The sequence below is a fragment of the Octodon degus genome, unplaced genomic scaffold, assembly GCF_000260255.1.
Source record: "Octodon degus isolate 3935 unplaced genomic scaffold, OctDeg1.0 scaffold00137, whole genome shotgun sequence".
NCBI lineage: Eukaryota > Metazoa > Chordata > Mammalia > Rodentia > Octodontidae > Octodon > Octodon degus.
Window position 1 is genome coordinate 5,223,705 of NW_004524713.1, and position 14,581 is coordinate 5,238,285.

Sequence of the window (14,581 nt, forward strand, 5' to 3'; positions counted from 1 at the left end):
TAATTTAAAAATAAATAAATGCTTAAATGAGTGTATCATCCCCCAAAATGTTCCCTTTTATATTTGCATAATTTCTTAGCTATGAAATATCACACCTAATTTTAGGCTACAAACACCAAAAACTTAAGGTGATAAAATCATAAACTATGTTCTCGAGGGAGTAGGGGCCAAATGAGCCAGAAGCATGCGAAGCAAGGACTGGGCCTCCCACATGCAGTGAATGCCAAGGAGGACGTGCCAGCCCATTCTCCAAGTGGCCATGCTGAACTCACCTTCAACCAGGTAGAAAGAGGCAAGTTAGACCAATGGAACAAGCAGGAAAGCTGCTTCCTAGTCCATATCAGCAGACAGGCTCACTGCATCAGGGTTACTCTGGGGCCTACCACTGTGCTGCCCCTGGAGTCTCAGGTAGATGGCTGGAAGGCAGAGGAGCTCAAAGACTGAGAGAGCTTAGGCCTGAGCCCATCGCACCTGTGCACTGGGGTCCACAGACACTGGCTCACACATGAATACAGCGGCACACGTTCCTGGCTGGCTGCTGCAAGAATCTTACCCAGGGTTAGTAGGAAAGGGTAGGAATAATTGGAGGGACATGATTTACAGAGTAATATTGCCAAAACCTCGCTTAGTGCTCACCTGACTCTATATATCTATTATTTCATTTAACCCTGTTAAGATCCCTATGTGATAAGCAATCATCATTACGCTACCCAGCCTCCTTCACAGATGAAGACACAAAGATGGGCAGAGATGGCACAAGACCTAAAAGTACAGTTAACAGGAGCTCAGTCTGCCTCACTCCAAACCCCGCTTTTTCCAGGGCAAGGAAAACACTCCACATACATACCTCCAGAAGGAATGGACACATAAATGGTATTTCCCCAACCAACAAGAATATTATTTCTGATAGAAAATTCTCCAATGGTCCTACCACTAGCTAGCCAAGGGAATGCTGAGTGACCAAGAAGATCACCTGCAAAAGCCTATAAAGCTTTTTATTTCATGAGATGAGACCAGCCAAGGGACATGCCCCACCAGAGCTGGTGCTCCAGCATGTATGCCGGCCAGGCCTTCTGTAGGAGTCTGAACTCCATCACCATGGGGCACACAGGCACAAAAACCAGGGCTAAGGCCACAGTCTGGGGCCAGAAACAGCCTCAAAGCCTACAGAACAGGCGCCTACAAGGGGACCCCAGAGAGAGCTGAACATGAGACACCAACAGTCTGCTCACAGTGCTGGCCTAGGAGGTGCTTCCTTCTTCCTTGAAAAATGTAAATTGATGTAAAGTCTTAAAAATCAAGAGGTTTAGAATACAAGGGTGGGAGACAGAAGACCAGAACCCACATGCCTGCCCGATGACTGGCTGGCTGGACTGAGGAGCTCCTGCCCACCAGGAGGGACCCCTCGCCCTGCTGCCACAGCAGCGCACGGTGCTTTTCCAGCTCACACCTCTCAAGGGCATTCCTATGAGGTCCTCAGAGGAATGGTGGTTGTCCTCTTATTCTGAAGCCAAGTTTACAACCCTGATGTGTAAGAAACCCTCTGCTTCCACATGCCCAACTATGCTCACCAAATTCCCTGGGATAACAACCAGAATACAACTCGTGCTTTAAAAGTGTCGCCATCAATGACTAGGAATAGTCACCCCAACTGAGACAAAAACAGAATGGCTCAGATCTTTTCTCTCATGAAGAAATGCCCAACGATGGTCTTAAGTCTTAGCCCAGCAGTGACATAAGAAACACTACAACGCCTGGCTCTTGCCAAGGGTCTTGGGCAGTGGTTCGGTACAGAAAAGAATTGAAAGCTTCCACTGAGCCAGGAAGCATGCCATTCATTTTCCTTAAAAATTTTTTTTTTCTACTCTTCACAGCAACCATGTGAAGTGATCAGAGAAACTGAAACACTGAGAGATGAGAACAAAGTTCTTCCTGATTCCAAGGCAAAGCAGCAGTCATGGATGAACCAGGAGGAATACGAAAGGGCAAATTGCTCATAAAGGCTTAATTTAAAAGACAGAAGTATACTGGATGCTTCTCCTTTTTCTGTTTCAAGGAAAACAACCTATAGTATTTCCTCACATAGGAATGACTCCCAGCAGATAGAATGAGAAGAGAATTTTAGTTCAAGCTCAACATAAAACAGCAGAGTCACTCTACAGTAGTGTGTTGTAGGCTGTTGTAGCAACCGGAGGAGATTCCAGCAGGGCTGATTTCTCTCGCCAACAGCCAAGCAGCCATTTCTGGGGCTCCCAGGAATAATTCTCAAGGAAAGCTTTCTTTCGCTTCTTTCTAATGGGTCTGCACAAGGCCATGCAAAAGCCCCTCAGCCACCAGTGCACAACCTAATTACCTAATTGCACGACTGGCAAGATTCCTTCCGAGCCACTTTGGGAGCTCTCTCAGGTATACTGTGCAGCATCCCCACCTAAATCCATTTAGCAGAGTGAGTACTCTCTCCCCTCAAGCCAAAGGGACAAAGCCACGCCTGGCCCCACACCTACCTGGACTCCAGCGACAGCATGGCTCTCTCACTGAAGAAAGGGGCAAGTAGGCCCAAGAGCTTGACACCTTCTAGGTTCCCGTCTCCAAGGCAACCAGTCTTATCAGCCCCATCATAGTCTAAAATACTGGAATCCGTGGGCCTGAAGTATCCATTTTTACAGCCTCCTTGGGCACAGTCTTCCATAACCTATAAGCAGAAGTACTTGATCAGATACCGAGACATGAAAGACGAGAAAGGAGTACTTGGAAGAGAGGAAAGGGACAGAAATGCAGGGCAAGTGAGCACAAATAAGCAGAAAGAAAATGAAAGGGAAGAGGGAAAGAAAAAGAGGGACACAGGTATGTAGGGCCACACACACTCACCTCAAGGCACCCTCACTTTCCTCATCTATAAAACAAGAACAGCAATGCTACCTCCCAAAGTGGGCTGAAGGATAAAATGAAGTGAATGTGTCTTATCCCTACACGTACACAATGGACATGTGATCCCCTCAATAGTTATCTCTCTAAAAGTTCTTCCTGAGGAGGGCTTGAAATCCACATCATCAACAGTGCTTTGAATATTTATTATATACTTCTTGCCTGTACCAGAAAGCCAATTCGCTCTCCACAGACACATGTTAATTAACATGGCTTTGAAGTGTCTCATTAGGAAGGTGGAGAGTTCCTAATCCCTATGGAGATGTTATCTACAGTTACACTTTCCTGGGTCACTGAGGGTCCCAGAAGAGTGGCACCCAGGAAGCATGCAGTTAGAGCCTGTTCTGGGCACGTCTGCTGGTGCCGCAATTAGTATTCTTTCTCCCCTACCCAAGCCATAAATTTCTTCTACCAGTCTATAAATAACGCCTCTTGACTTCATTGCTGCTGGTGATATACACTCTAGCCATAACCCTCATCTTTCCACACTGGAAGAATGACTAAGACTTTTTTAAATGGAAGACAAGACCCACACAATAAGCTGTTATTTATAGGTGTTATTTGCCACCAATCTACTTATTAAATCCATCAAACAAGCAACCCCAGAAATGGGAAAGTCTAGTATGGAATAATACAAATAGTAATTATTATCATTTACTGAGTGCTTATTACATGACTTTCTCTTAAGCAGCACAATAACCGTAATGGAAGTACCACTATTCTCCCTGATGGGCCAACTCGGGCTTAGAGGCTAAGCAAGGGCTAAATAAAATCACCAGAGAGCGCAGTGCCATGCCCAGGACTCACTATCAGGCCTGTCTGAGTCCTAAGCCTCTGCTGCCAGGTGCTCTGCTCTCTGAAGCTATCTATCGCAGTATCTCCTATTCATGACACCACAGACCTGGACACTGCAAAGACTGAAAATGACAGCTCAGTCTGCAGGATGTTTCCAACCTGGGGACCATATATCCCAACTGATCAGTAGCTTTGTGACAGGAAGAACATTCGATGGGACGGGGCCAAATTCTCACCATACCCAGAAAACAGTAGGAGACTGAGAAGGGCACTTACTTCCATTCATGTCCCCTTATACTGCATTCAAGTGATCTGGGAGTTCTTGGCTACCTAGATGTAAGTTTCACTGTGTCCCAAACCCATCATCTCCCTTCAAAGGCCTCAGTTTCCAAACATTAAAACAAATAGGCTAGGGGCTGGGGATATAGCTCAGTAGAATAAGTGCTTGCCTGGCAAACACAAGGGCCTGAGTTCAATCCCTGGTTCTGTGAAAAAAAAAAAAAAAAAAAAAAAGACTGATTTACATCTCTAAACATCTATCCAGGTCCAACACCCAATCCCAATCATTCTATTCTGTTTATTGCAATATGTCTGTTCCCGTATTTCATGACTGGCTCCATTCATCCAGTCTGTGACTTCCCATAGCAAAGAGCCTGGCATAAGCAGGCAGTCAACACAGGTGAGGAACAGGAAACATAGTGGATACACTCCAAACCAAAGGCTGGCTCCGGAAGAGAGATGTGCATAGAATAAGGAATGAACTGTCATGTTCCTACCTTATTACTTGGCTCCAAATGCTGATCACTTTGGAAATTATTCCCGTCATCCTCTTCAACTTTGATAGTGTCCTCATCCTCCTTGCTAGGCAGAAGCTACATGGAGCATGGAATGATGTAAAAATGCAACCCAAGACAAAGTGCAGCATGAATATGTATGAATAAGTCACTGATGTTGTTTTTTAAAGATGCAGAACAAACAAAAACCAAAAAAGAGGCAGGAACAAATGCCAAAGCCATGAAATAAAAATTAGCCAAAGTTAAGAGTTGCTCACTCTGGCAAATCACACACAGCTACCCAGGATCAAGTAATATATAAGGTCAGATTGCCCAAGAAATAAGGCAAGGCATCTCTTGTGCCTTCGTACGGTCTTTCTCCACTGCTGGACACTGACCAGGCTATCTGTTGTGCTGTTGCCCCTGCTAAATCCACTTTCAGATTAGATAAAAAACAAAAAGATTTTGGAAAACAGTTATTGATGGAACTGAAAATACCAAATAGCAAAAAAAAAAAAAAAAAAAATAGCAGCAAGTGAAATTTATGGTGTGCCCAATTTATGCATCACTTCTCCTATTTAACACAGGGCGTAAACCTCTTGTCAGCCTGTCAGACATCTGAGATGGACAGTCCCAGCAACACTGTCATTTTGCTGACAAAAAGTCCTCATCATTAATGAAAAGAGTATTGAGTTTGTCTGATGGTAACTTTATGCTTTTGGAAATAAAGGACAGTTATTTATAAAGACTGCATAAATCTAACACTTTAAAGAAGTATAAATGTCAAGGCTTCTGTATTCTGCATTCAGAAGAATAGACAGCATGAAGTTCTCAAGAAAGCCAGACCCCAGTGCACCAGAAGAGCAAACATTCTTGTCATGGAACAGCTGCATAACTGAAGGAAACTGAGAGCCAGGGTGTCAAATGCACCGGGTCCAGCAAAGCTCTCTCACTGAGAAGTCACTGACCCTGTACCAAAGGTGTTAACACCAGAGTGCCAGGCCATGCATCAGACAGCTCCACGTGTAGGCGCTTGAGGGCTCTATTCCAACCGTTTCATTTCATGAAGTCCTATGGTTAGTCCATTATGCCTATAACTAACCCAGCCCAACTTAAATTCAAATCTGCTCAGAGAAAAAACCTTATTTTAGAAGAAAAAAAAAGAATGTCTTTATAAAAAAATGACTTTAGAATGTCATTTTCCAGAAAATTCTCAGGGCTGGAGCACATTCTTCCTACCCACATCCAAATCTGTGATCAGGATCAAGGAACACTGGTGATCAAAACCCACATCCTAGGAAATGGGCATGGTGGCACATGCCTGTAATCCTAGCACTCAGGAGGTTGAGACAGGAGGGTCCCTACGAGTTCAAGACCAGTCTGGAGGCTACAAAAGTGAGTATCAGGCATTCACCACGAGCAAAAAAAGTATGCGACCACACAAAGAATGTTCTTATCACCCTTTACCCACAGAGTGAAGGAATCAATAGATTCATAGAATGGGACAACAAGGAGGAACAAACTGTTGATTTACATAATGACAAGGATGAATCTCAAAAACGCGCTGAGTGAAAAAAGTTCACATGAAAGAGAACATAGCATATGATTCTGTTTATATGACGATCTGCCAGAGCACAGGAAAAATTAATCCATGATGGGACAAAATCATAGAAGCAGCTGAAATATGTGGGGGTCAGGTTGACAAGAAGGGACATAAGGAATCTTGATAGGGATCTCAATCACAGATCCTTACATATACTTGTAAACATCAGGCAATATTGGCTTATCATCTCTGTAATGCTGGGGAGATACCTCAGTGGCCCAACATCTAGCCAGCCACCAAAACCAGGCACAGTGGCACATACCTGTAATCCCAGCACTGGGGAGGCTGAGATAGGCTGAGGATCACTATGAGTCTGAGCTGCATAGTGGGACCCTGTACCAAATAAATAAATAAATAAGTAAAAAAAGATAACTGTAAACATATTGAAGTTAAAGATATACATGCTGAAGTATTTAGGGAAAATATTCTGGCATTTATAATTTTAATTGAAATTCATCAAAAAAGTGATGATGTGCCGAGCTGGCCCTGCCCGGGGGTGCGCTGAGATGTTGACTGAGACAGGGCATGGTGGTGCACCCCTGTAATCCCAGCCTTTAGGAGGCTGAAAAGGGGAGATCACTATGAGTCTGATCTGTAGTGAGACCCTGTAGACTCTGTACTAAATACATTTTTTTTTAAAAAAGTGATGATGGCTATATGAAACTGTGAACAGAATCTAGGTGGGGACTCAAGTGTCTCACAATCTCATTCCATAATGCAGTGTAAAAGGTTGATGTCCTGGAACTTGTGAGAAGAATGTGATTATGGGGGGAGTCATAGGAGCGAATGGGGCAGGCGCCCAGTGGGGAGTCAGTAGTCGGACAGAAGGAGGAAGTTTGGGAGTTCTCGTGCTCAGAGCTGTGACCTGGATGACAGCATGTGGCAAGTTTCATAGTAGGATTTTTGACTTCTCACTAGAAAAGAATGAGGAATGTTTGAGCAGACAGGTATGTGCAGCCTAATCTAAACATTTCATAGCATACACATGAACAGACATATCACAGGAATTCCCCTTGAGGTTTATAATTGCAGTGTTCTTATAAATCAGCTAAAAATAAATTTACTTTTTCAAAAAGGTAAGATGGCATGATGCTGCACTGGAGCCACTGACCTGCTTCTGGAGAAGGGTCACCTCTCACTTTCTGCACTGAGGCTCTCCTGCCACCACTGTCCAGAAACTACCCATGCCAGGCCCCCAAATACCTCTAGCACAGGAGTAAAACCCCAGAGGGATCAAGGAGGAGGAACAGAGAAGTCCTTGGTACTTCCTGTGGACAGGAGAAAAGCTCACCTCGGTGTAGCTGGGCAAATTGCCATTAATATGTGTCACTCCAGCTGAGAGTTCCAAGTGCCCGTCCACACTCACAATCCTGCCATTCCTCAGGACACAGTAACCCGAAGGTTGCTCTCCACCTCTGCTGACTCAGTGAAAAGTAAGCTCTCACTTTCCAGCAATCATCAAGAATGCAATGTATGGACACAGGGAAATGTCCCTGGTATCAGTGGGACATTGAAGACTTAGCAGTTTTCAAAGACAAAGGACAAAATGTCAGAATACACTCTGAGTCACTGTACCCAGGCTCTGCTTCAACCCTGCCACCAGCCAGAGAGAGGTTCCTGACAGCTCCCAGAGTGTACCAGCTCTATCTCCCTCTCCCTGCTCCTCTTCCCTCCTCCAGCTACTGCAAGCTGGCTCCTCTCACCCTCAGGAAACTGCCTCGGTCATGTGCCTCACTTGCTTTTTCTTTCTTGCCTTCTCAGAGAACTTGACAGTATTTAACATACCTTCCTCAAAACACCACATCAAGCTGGGTGTGGTGGTATGCCTGTAATCCTAGCACTCATGAGGCTGAGACAGGAGGATCACTGTGTGAGACCAGCCTGGGCTACAAAGTGAACCCAAGACCAGCCTGAGTCATGGAAAGACTCTGTCTCAAAAAAAAAAAAAAAAAAAAAAAAAAAAAAAAAAAAAAAATGGTGGAGGAGGAAGAGGAGGAGGAGGAGGGAGGAAGAGGGAGGAGGAAGAAGGAGGGAGGAAGAAGAGGAAGAAAAGGAGGAAGAGGAAGAGGAGGAGGAAGAGAAGGAGGAAGAAGACGACGACGACATCAACGAAGATGGTGGCGGCGGTGGCGGCAGCGGCCACACAATGACCCACCTGTCTCCTGATTCTCCTTCTGACACTTTCCTTCCCTCGCTCCCCCCGGCAGCAGTGCTGACTCCTGCCTCCAGGCTCCCTAGGGCTCTGCAATCCTCCAGCAACACCACCGGGGCAACGGGCCCTGTTTCTCAGTTCCATATGACATACAGCCTGGTGCTCAATAAAACACTGCTAAAAGATCAACTGCGTAAGTAAAGACTTCTGCAAAATGAGACCTAGAACCAAATGGCCTTTGGGATTACCTCAGCTCTTGCTACTGAGAATGTATTCCTCAGAGCAACAGAACTTCTCAGAAATATGGGTTCTTGCATCCCATGTCAGACTGATGGAAGCAGAACCTGCATTTTAACAAGGTCCTCAGGAGAGCCACATACGTGTTAGGACATCTCTGAACAGAGCCAGAAAAGGGTTAGGATTCCAACTCAGCCACTAATTCAAAAATAAATAAAGTGAAAATAGCTGTGTTTTCCTAAGTGTCTACTACATGCCAGCACTGTGCCAAGGTCTTTTAAGTCTAGTTCAAAAGAAGTTCTAAAGTTGGACTGTTAGAATATTCCTCCTTTTAATGAAATTAAATCTACTCTGACAAACCAAATATTATCCTGTTACTCTTAATAGAACATTTAATAAGCACTTTCTACTTTGGAGTACCATTTCTGTCCTTTAGAGTCACACAAGGTCTATTTCTTGTTCAACATGACAGGCCTACAAATAGCTGAGCTCAATTAAATTATGCTCATCTAGTCAAGCTTTCTCTCCATGCCAAAGAACAGGTTTTCTAACCATGCCCAATGATGACAATACAGTGACCCAAATAACGACTGACCCCGCTGGGCGCCCGCAATGTGCCACACTTCCCAGCGCCCACATATGAAGTCCACGTGTTGTGTGGCTTGAGGTTTTCAATGCTCACCATCCTGGCTGTAGCCCTCTGCCACCACTCCCGTGTGGCTAATCTCAACCGACTTCTTCTAGAACATCACTTAATAACCAATAAAGAAACATAAGTGGGTCATGGTGGCATGTGCCTGTAATCCCATACTCTGGGAGGCTGACACAGGAGGATCACAGGGTCAAGCGCACCCTAGGCAACTGAGCAGACGCTGGTTCAGAATGAAAAATTAAAAAGAGGTGAGGACAAAGCTCAGTGAGAAGACCCTGGGATTAATCAAATACATACATGCACATGTAAGAAAATAGGAGGCATCTTATAAGAGGTCTTCAAATGCACACTAAAACAAAAGAATGGCTGGCCCTGGGCTGATCTGTGTGGTGGTGCCAGCCTAGAGGGAACAGGGAGCGCACACCACGGCCCCCGGCGGGGCTTCCACGCTTGGACAGCCATCCTGAAGGCAAACCTGACAAGCCCTGCCAGGGGCCTGAAGACTTTTACGCACTTTTTCAAATTGAAAGTTGTTGGGGTGGGTGTATAAAAATAAATTCTCTGCTTACTGAATATTTCTATCTGCCCTTTGATCTTCTAATTATATATCTGAGAATATAGTCTAAGAAAGAAAACCTTACACATACAAAAATGATTTACATACAGACACTTTAAGTATATATTTCATAACAGCAAATCGCTTGAAACAATCTACTTGTCCAATGAGGGCGAGGCGTTAAATTCTAGCACATTCGTAAGATGGAGGCAGATGCTATCAGTCAGAAGCAGCTGGAAAAACACAGAATAAAATCTGCATTACGGTGTGCAATGTGCGCACACACACAGGCATGGAGGGACCAAGGCCAAAACGCTAACTGTGCCTGCTTTAAAGTGACAGAACTAGGGGCCATTTCTTTGCTCTGTTTTTTGAAAACACAAACTATGTTCTCATTCATATTCTCCCTGTCTCTCCCTTCCTGTGATTTATATTCTCCTAGTGAGCAGGAATCACGCCCAGCCCCCACTCTGCCAGTCCTGCTGCTCAGAAATGCTATGGACAACATGAGTATTTTGGGCTGTCTTCGGCCTGCTTCTTGTGGAAGGGGGCCCACACGCCCTCCTGGAGAAGAGCAGACCCCCTCCCTGCGCTCCCTCCCCCTACCCTGACGGCCTCGCCTCCCTAAGCTTTAGATTACAGTGGGCACATCTTTCTGCCCACGCAGACCTCCCTGTCCCACTCTGGGGGAAAGACGAGGAGCTGCTACAAGGGCAAGGCTATTCCCGGGGGGCATGCAATGGAAGTGCAATCTGACAAGTGACTCAAATCTGAATTGGCTGGTATTAAGATCTGAGAGTGGGCAGAAGAAAAAGCCACTGTTCTCCAAATGACATAATGGGACATTTAACAGATTTTCTTCAAAGGGCAAATGAACAAACAAAGCTCACCATTTACGACTCAAATGGAGTCAGTGAAGAACAAGCTGCTTATTAAAAATACTGCCTCGGAGAAAGCGAACCAGGAGACTTGTTTCTCCCTAAATGGCTTGCAGTTACTCTTGGTTTTCAAAATTATCTGGAGCCCTGGAGGCTAAGATCAATAATATTCCCTGTCTCAAAAGAGAGCAGATGGCCAGAGAACAGCATAAATACCTTTGAGCCATTCTTTCTCTGAAGGTGGGAGGAGACAGCTTAAGGCTGACAAATCTTTTTCAAGAAACGATGTGGCGATAAGCGTGAGAGCTGCATTCACCTAGCACTCCAGACTGAGTTCAGGACAAGCCCAAGCAAGAAGATGCCTAGTTTGTTCATGAGAGGACAAAACGAACCTTCTGCACCAAGCGAGCGAGCAGAGTTCCAGTCTTCTAAAATAGCGCTAATGCACAGAAAAAGGTTCTTCTTAGGGGTGAGTTAGGCAAAGTGAGGGGCTAAAGTGATGATACAATGTAATCCTCCCCATGGTCACAGCTGCAGGGACCACCACCACACGGTGCAGGTTCACAACAGAGAAGACTCGAGACGACACATCACGAAGATCAGGGCTCAGGTCCCAAAGTCATCGAGGTGAATCCCCAGTGGGGCACATGGACATCTGTTTGTCAGTGTTAACAGAGTCATTAAGGCTGTATCTACACCACACAAATTACATGGGTGATCTGGCCACTGTCCAGGTCCCTTGAAGCCCACAGCAGCCCCCAGATGCGCCATCTGCAGCAGGGCCCAGGCTGGACCTCAGTCAGAAGCATCACAGTACACTGAACGTGTCCGTGCGGAAATGACCAAGCCAGAGAATCCAGAGGACAGATCTGCTGACCCACCTGGGCCTGCAAAGCCCCATCCAATAAAGGGACTCCCAGTTAGAGACCTCCTCAGAGCACATGCAGTCTTGGGAAAGCCCTTGGGTTGTTACGTTTTTGCAATTAGCACAACACAACAGGAATGTTTCTTCTTACCTCTCTCTGTTCTGTCATGTCAGCTCCCCCATTTCCCAGGAAACTCACGCAGGAAAGGTCAAAAATGGTTTTCTTCAGGTGCTGGTTGTCTGTGTACAGTTCCTTCACAAGTTGTATGAGGTCACTGACCTGGGGATAAGAATGGAGGGACAAAGCCACCACTGTAAGGCACAGAGACCCTAGGTGAGCTGTCTCGGGAGCCTCCGCTTCCTCATCTCAGGATGGGCTGCTGTGAGGACCCCCCATGCTTGGATGTCCTCAGCCCAGCGCTAGTGCTCAGTCAACAGCAGTGTTAACACATTCATTAAGGCTGTATCTACACCACACAAATTATGTGTGGTAGAGGAGAAGGAGGAGAAGCAGACAATCCCAGCTGCTGGCTAGTACTTAGTGTGGGCCTGGTCAGGGCAGCAGGCAACGGGCGCACCTGGCACTTAGTAATGTCTTGCTGTGCCCACCATATCCTCCTTGAGATCTTCCTTGAGGACTGGATTACTTTTATTCATGTTTTGATGTATTGGACATCTACCACATGTAGTCAGAGTGGTAGAGTATTTACTGTAGGCTCATCTTAAATCAGGAATGGAGGTTTGGTTTCTTTTGTGGAATCACTGACTTCCTGGCAGAGAAAACGGACATGCAAACAAGCAGTTAGGCTACTACCCTAATTTTTACAACTCTCCTTGTTACTTCTTCTGAGCCTTAACAGACTTCTTTCTCTCTACTGAGGAAACCTTCCACCTGGGCAAACTCCTATCCATCTTTCAAAACCCACTTCAAGGGCTTACTTCCGTTCAGACGCTTGCCCTGGCCAAGTAAAGGACAATTACCGTGGCCTCTCCTTGCTATCTCCATGCCTTGTACGCTGGCTCGCACGGCAGCCTAACTGCTTGTTTGCGTGTCCGTTTTCTCTGCCAAGAAGTCAATGATTCCACAAAAGAAACCAAACCTCCATTCCTGATTTAAGATGAGCCTACAGTAAATCACGCGGCTCCTCTGTGCCCACATGTCTGATTTTTAACAATGGCTTGTAGCATGCAACATTAACCACGCCCCTGAATGGACAGATGGAAATAAAAACCTTCGTAATTTACAAAAACATGATGTAATGACCAAACTTGGAGCTCTAATCATCCAAACTTTTTATTAACTCCTACTGTGTGAGAGAGGTACTGGGAAATCAGAAGTAATTACGTAAGCTATGAGCACTCATTTGAAGATGTTCATAGCCTACCTAGAGACAAAGAACCCAATAACCACAGATCAGTAGAAGAAGACATTGGCGAGGAACACACAGAGAGGACAGGGAAGGAGCTGAGGGAATGGAAGGGTGCTCCCTGCTCCCGGAGGGGCCTGGAGCTTGTCTTCCAGGGCTGCGGTCTCCGACCTGAGCAGTGCACACAGGAGGAGCCAAGCAGGACGACAGGAGGGGGAGACAGGCGAGGAAAGGGACTTTCTGAGTCTCACATCATAGGAACCCAAGGGGCAACAAATAAGAAATAAAAGCACTAAAAGTTAACAGCTCAATACCTTTCTCTTAAGTTCTTCTTGAGAAAAATGCTCCACTTGAAACCGTTTGTGCTCTTCGAGGCAAATGCTTAGATAAGATGTTTGATCACTATAAAATGAAAATGGTTCTTCTGCCCAAAATAAAATAAAAATTAAATTAAATTAAATTTAAAATGTGGGGGAGGGGGAGAAAGAAGAGTATCAGCAAGAGATCCCTCCAAGAAAACAGCTCCCGTGCAATTCATCTACAGCAATTTGGATGGGGAGGGGCAGACGGGAGGAGAAGTACACACTGGGGGTTTACAGCACCACCTTTGGAGCAGAAGTAATTTTCCTGCTCTCTAGGCTGATATCTCAATATACAGTTTCATCTCAGGCTGTAGGTTTTCACTGTGGCCAGTGCCGAATGACAATTTGCATATCAAGTGCTGTGCCTGATGACCATTCTGAATGGCACAAACAAACAGTGATAGTTTAAACGAGCAAGTGACTCTGCTTAGGCGAAAATACAGGAAAATTAGATGTGACCCCAGGGTAGAACTCAAGGGAAATAAAAGTGCCTGATGCATTTCCATGGGCTTCAGAGCCCTCGTGGGAAGTGAGCGCACCAAGTGCAAGAAGTGCCTGCTGGAGCCAAGACAAGAATCGCGGTCACCTACACGTCGGAGTCCACCTCCTCCTCAGCACATGGCACACTGCAGCAGCGAGGGGAGGAGCAGGGGAGGGAGGACACTCAGCGAGTGGGGCACATCCCCAACCGCATCGTGATGGACAGGCACGGGTGAGCTCCACGGCACCTACAATACAGCGTGGGAGCTAGAAAGCGCTAGGCCCAAGGGGGCACACCCTGGCGAGATCGGAACAGATTCCGTCACCCAGCCCCTTCAGCTCAGTTTCTCCATCTTTGAAAGGAAAATTAATACATGTTTTACCCAATCAAATGACTGTAAGGATCATTGCTGAGAAGGAAAGAGCCCAGCACTCTACCTTGTACACGGACAGCATGAACCCAAGAAATGTCAAACCCACCACAATTACCAATTTTTACCAAATGTCCCAGGCTCCAAACTCCAGATACAGAAAAGAATTAAGTATTATCCCTCAACATAGGGGACAGGCAAGGAACAGGGCTATACACACTATGATGAGCCCAACACTGTGGTTTCCAAGAACGCTCTTCCAACAGCCTTCCCAAACATATCCAAACACTAGAAATGGTGTTTAGACAGGAAAAAGCAAGCTCAACCCAGTGCCCATGCTGCCTGAGCCTCTCTGCAACAGGTGCAAGGTAAGCAGGGCCCAGCCAACGAGGGGTGTTGAGCACACGGAGAGAACTGCAAGTCCTCATGGTCACCTGATGCTAGGATGGCAAAGGACCCAGAAGATAATGAAAGCAGTCCAGAGGCAAGCCTGCAGAAGGTCCTCTGCAGAATGAATATAATCGACTGGACCCATCCGCCAGGCTCCAGACAGACACACTGGATG

General features: G+C 45.9%; 1 protein-coding gene across 4 annotated transcripts in view; it reads right to left on the minus strand.

The window, feature by feature from the left end:
• Cdk5rap2 (CDK5 regulatory subunit associated protein 2) overlaps window positions 1-14,581 on the minus strand; it is a 210,533-nt gene that overhangs the window by 79,650 nt on the left and 116,302 nt on the right. For all 4 annotated transcript variants that reach the window (XM_023701591.1, XM_023701590.1, XM_023701589.1 and 1 more), the window contains exons 17-20: window positions 13,118-13,227; window positions 11,588-11,716; window positions 4,497-4,592; window positions 2,505-2,692 (exon numbers count right to left, since the gene is read on the minus strand). In XM_023701591.1, coding sequence (XP_023557359.1) covers window positions 2,505-2,692; window positions 4,497-4,592; window positions 11,588-11,716; window positions 13,118-13,227 — 523 coding nt within the window. The remainder of the gene's footprint in view (window positions 1-2,504; window positions 2,693-4,496; window positions 4,593-11,587; window positions 11,717-13,117; window positions 13,228-14,581) is intronic.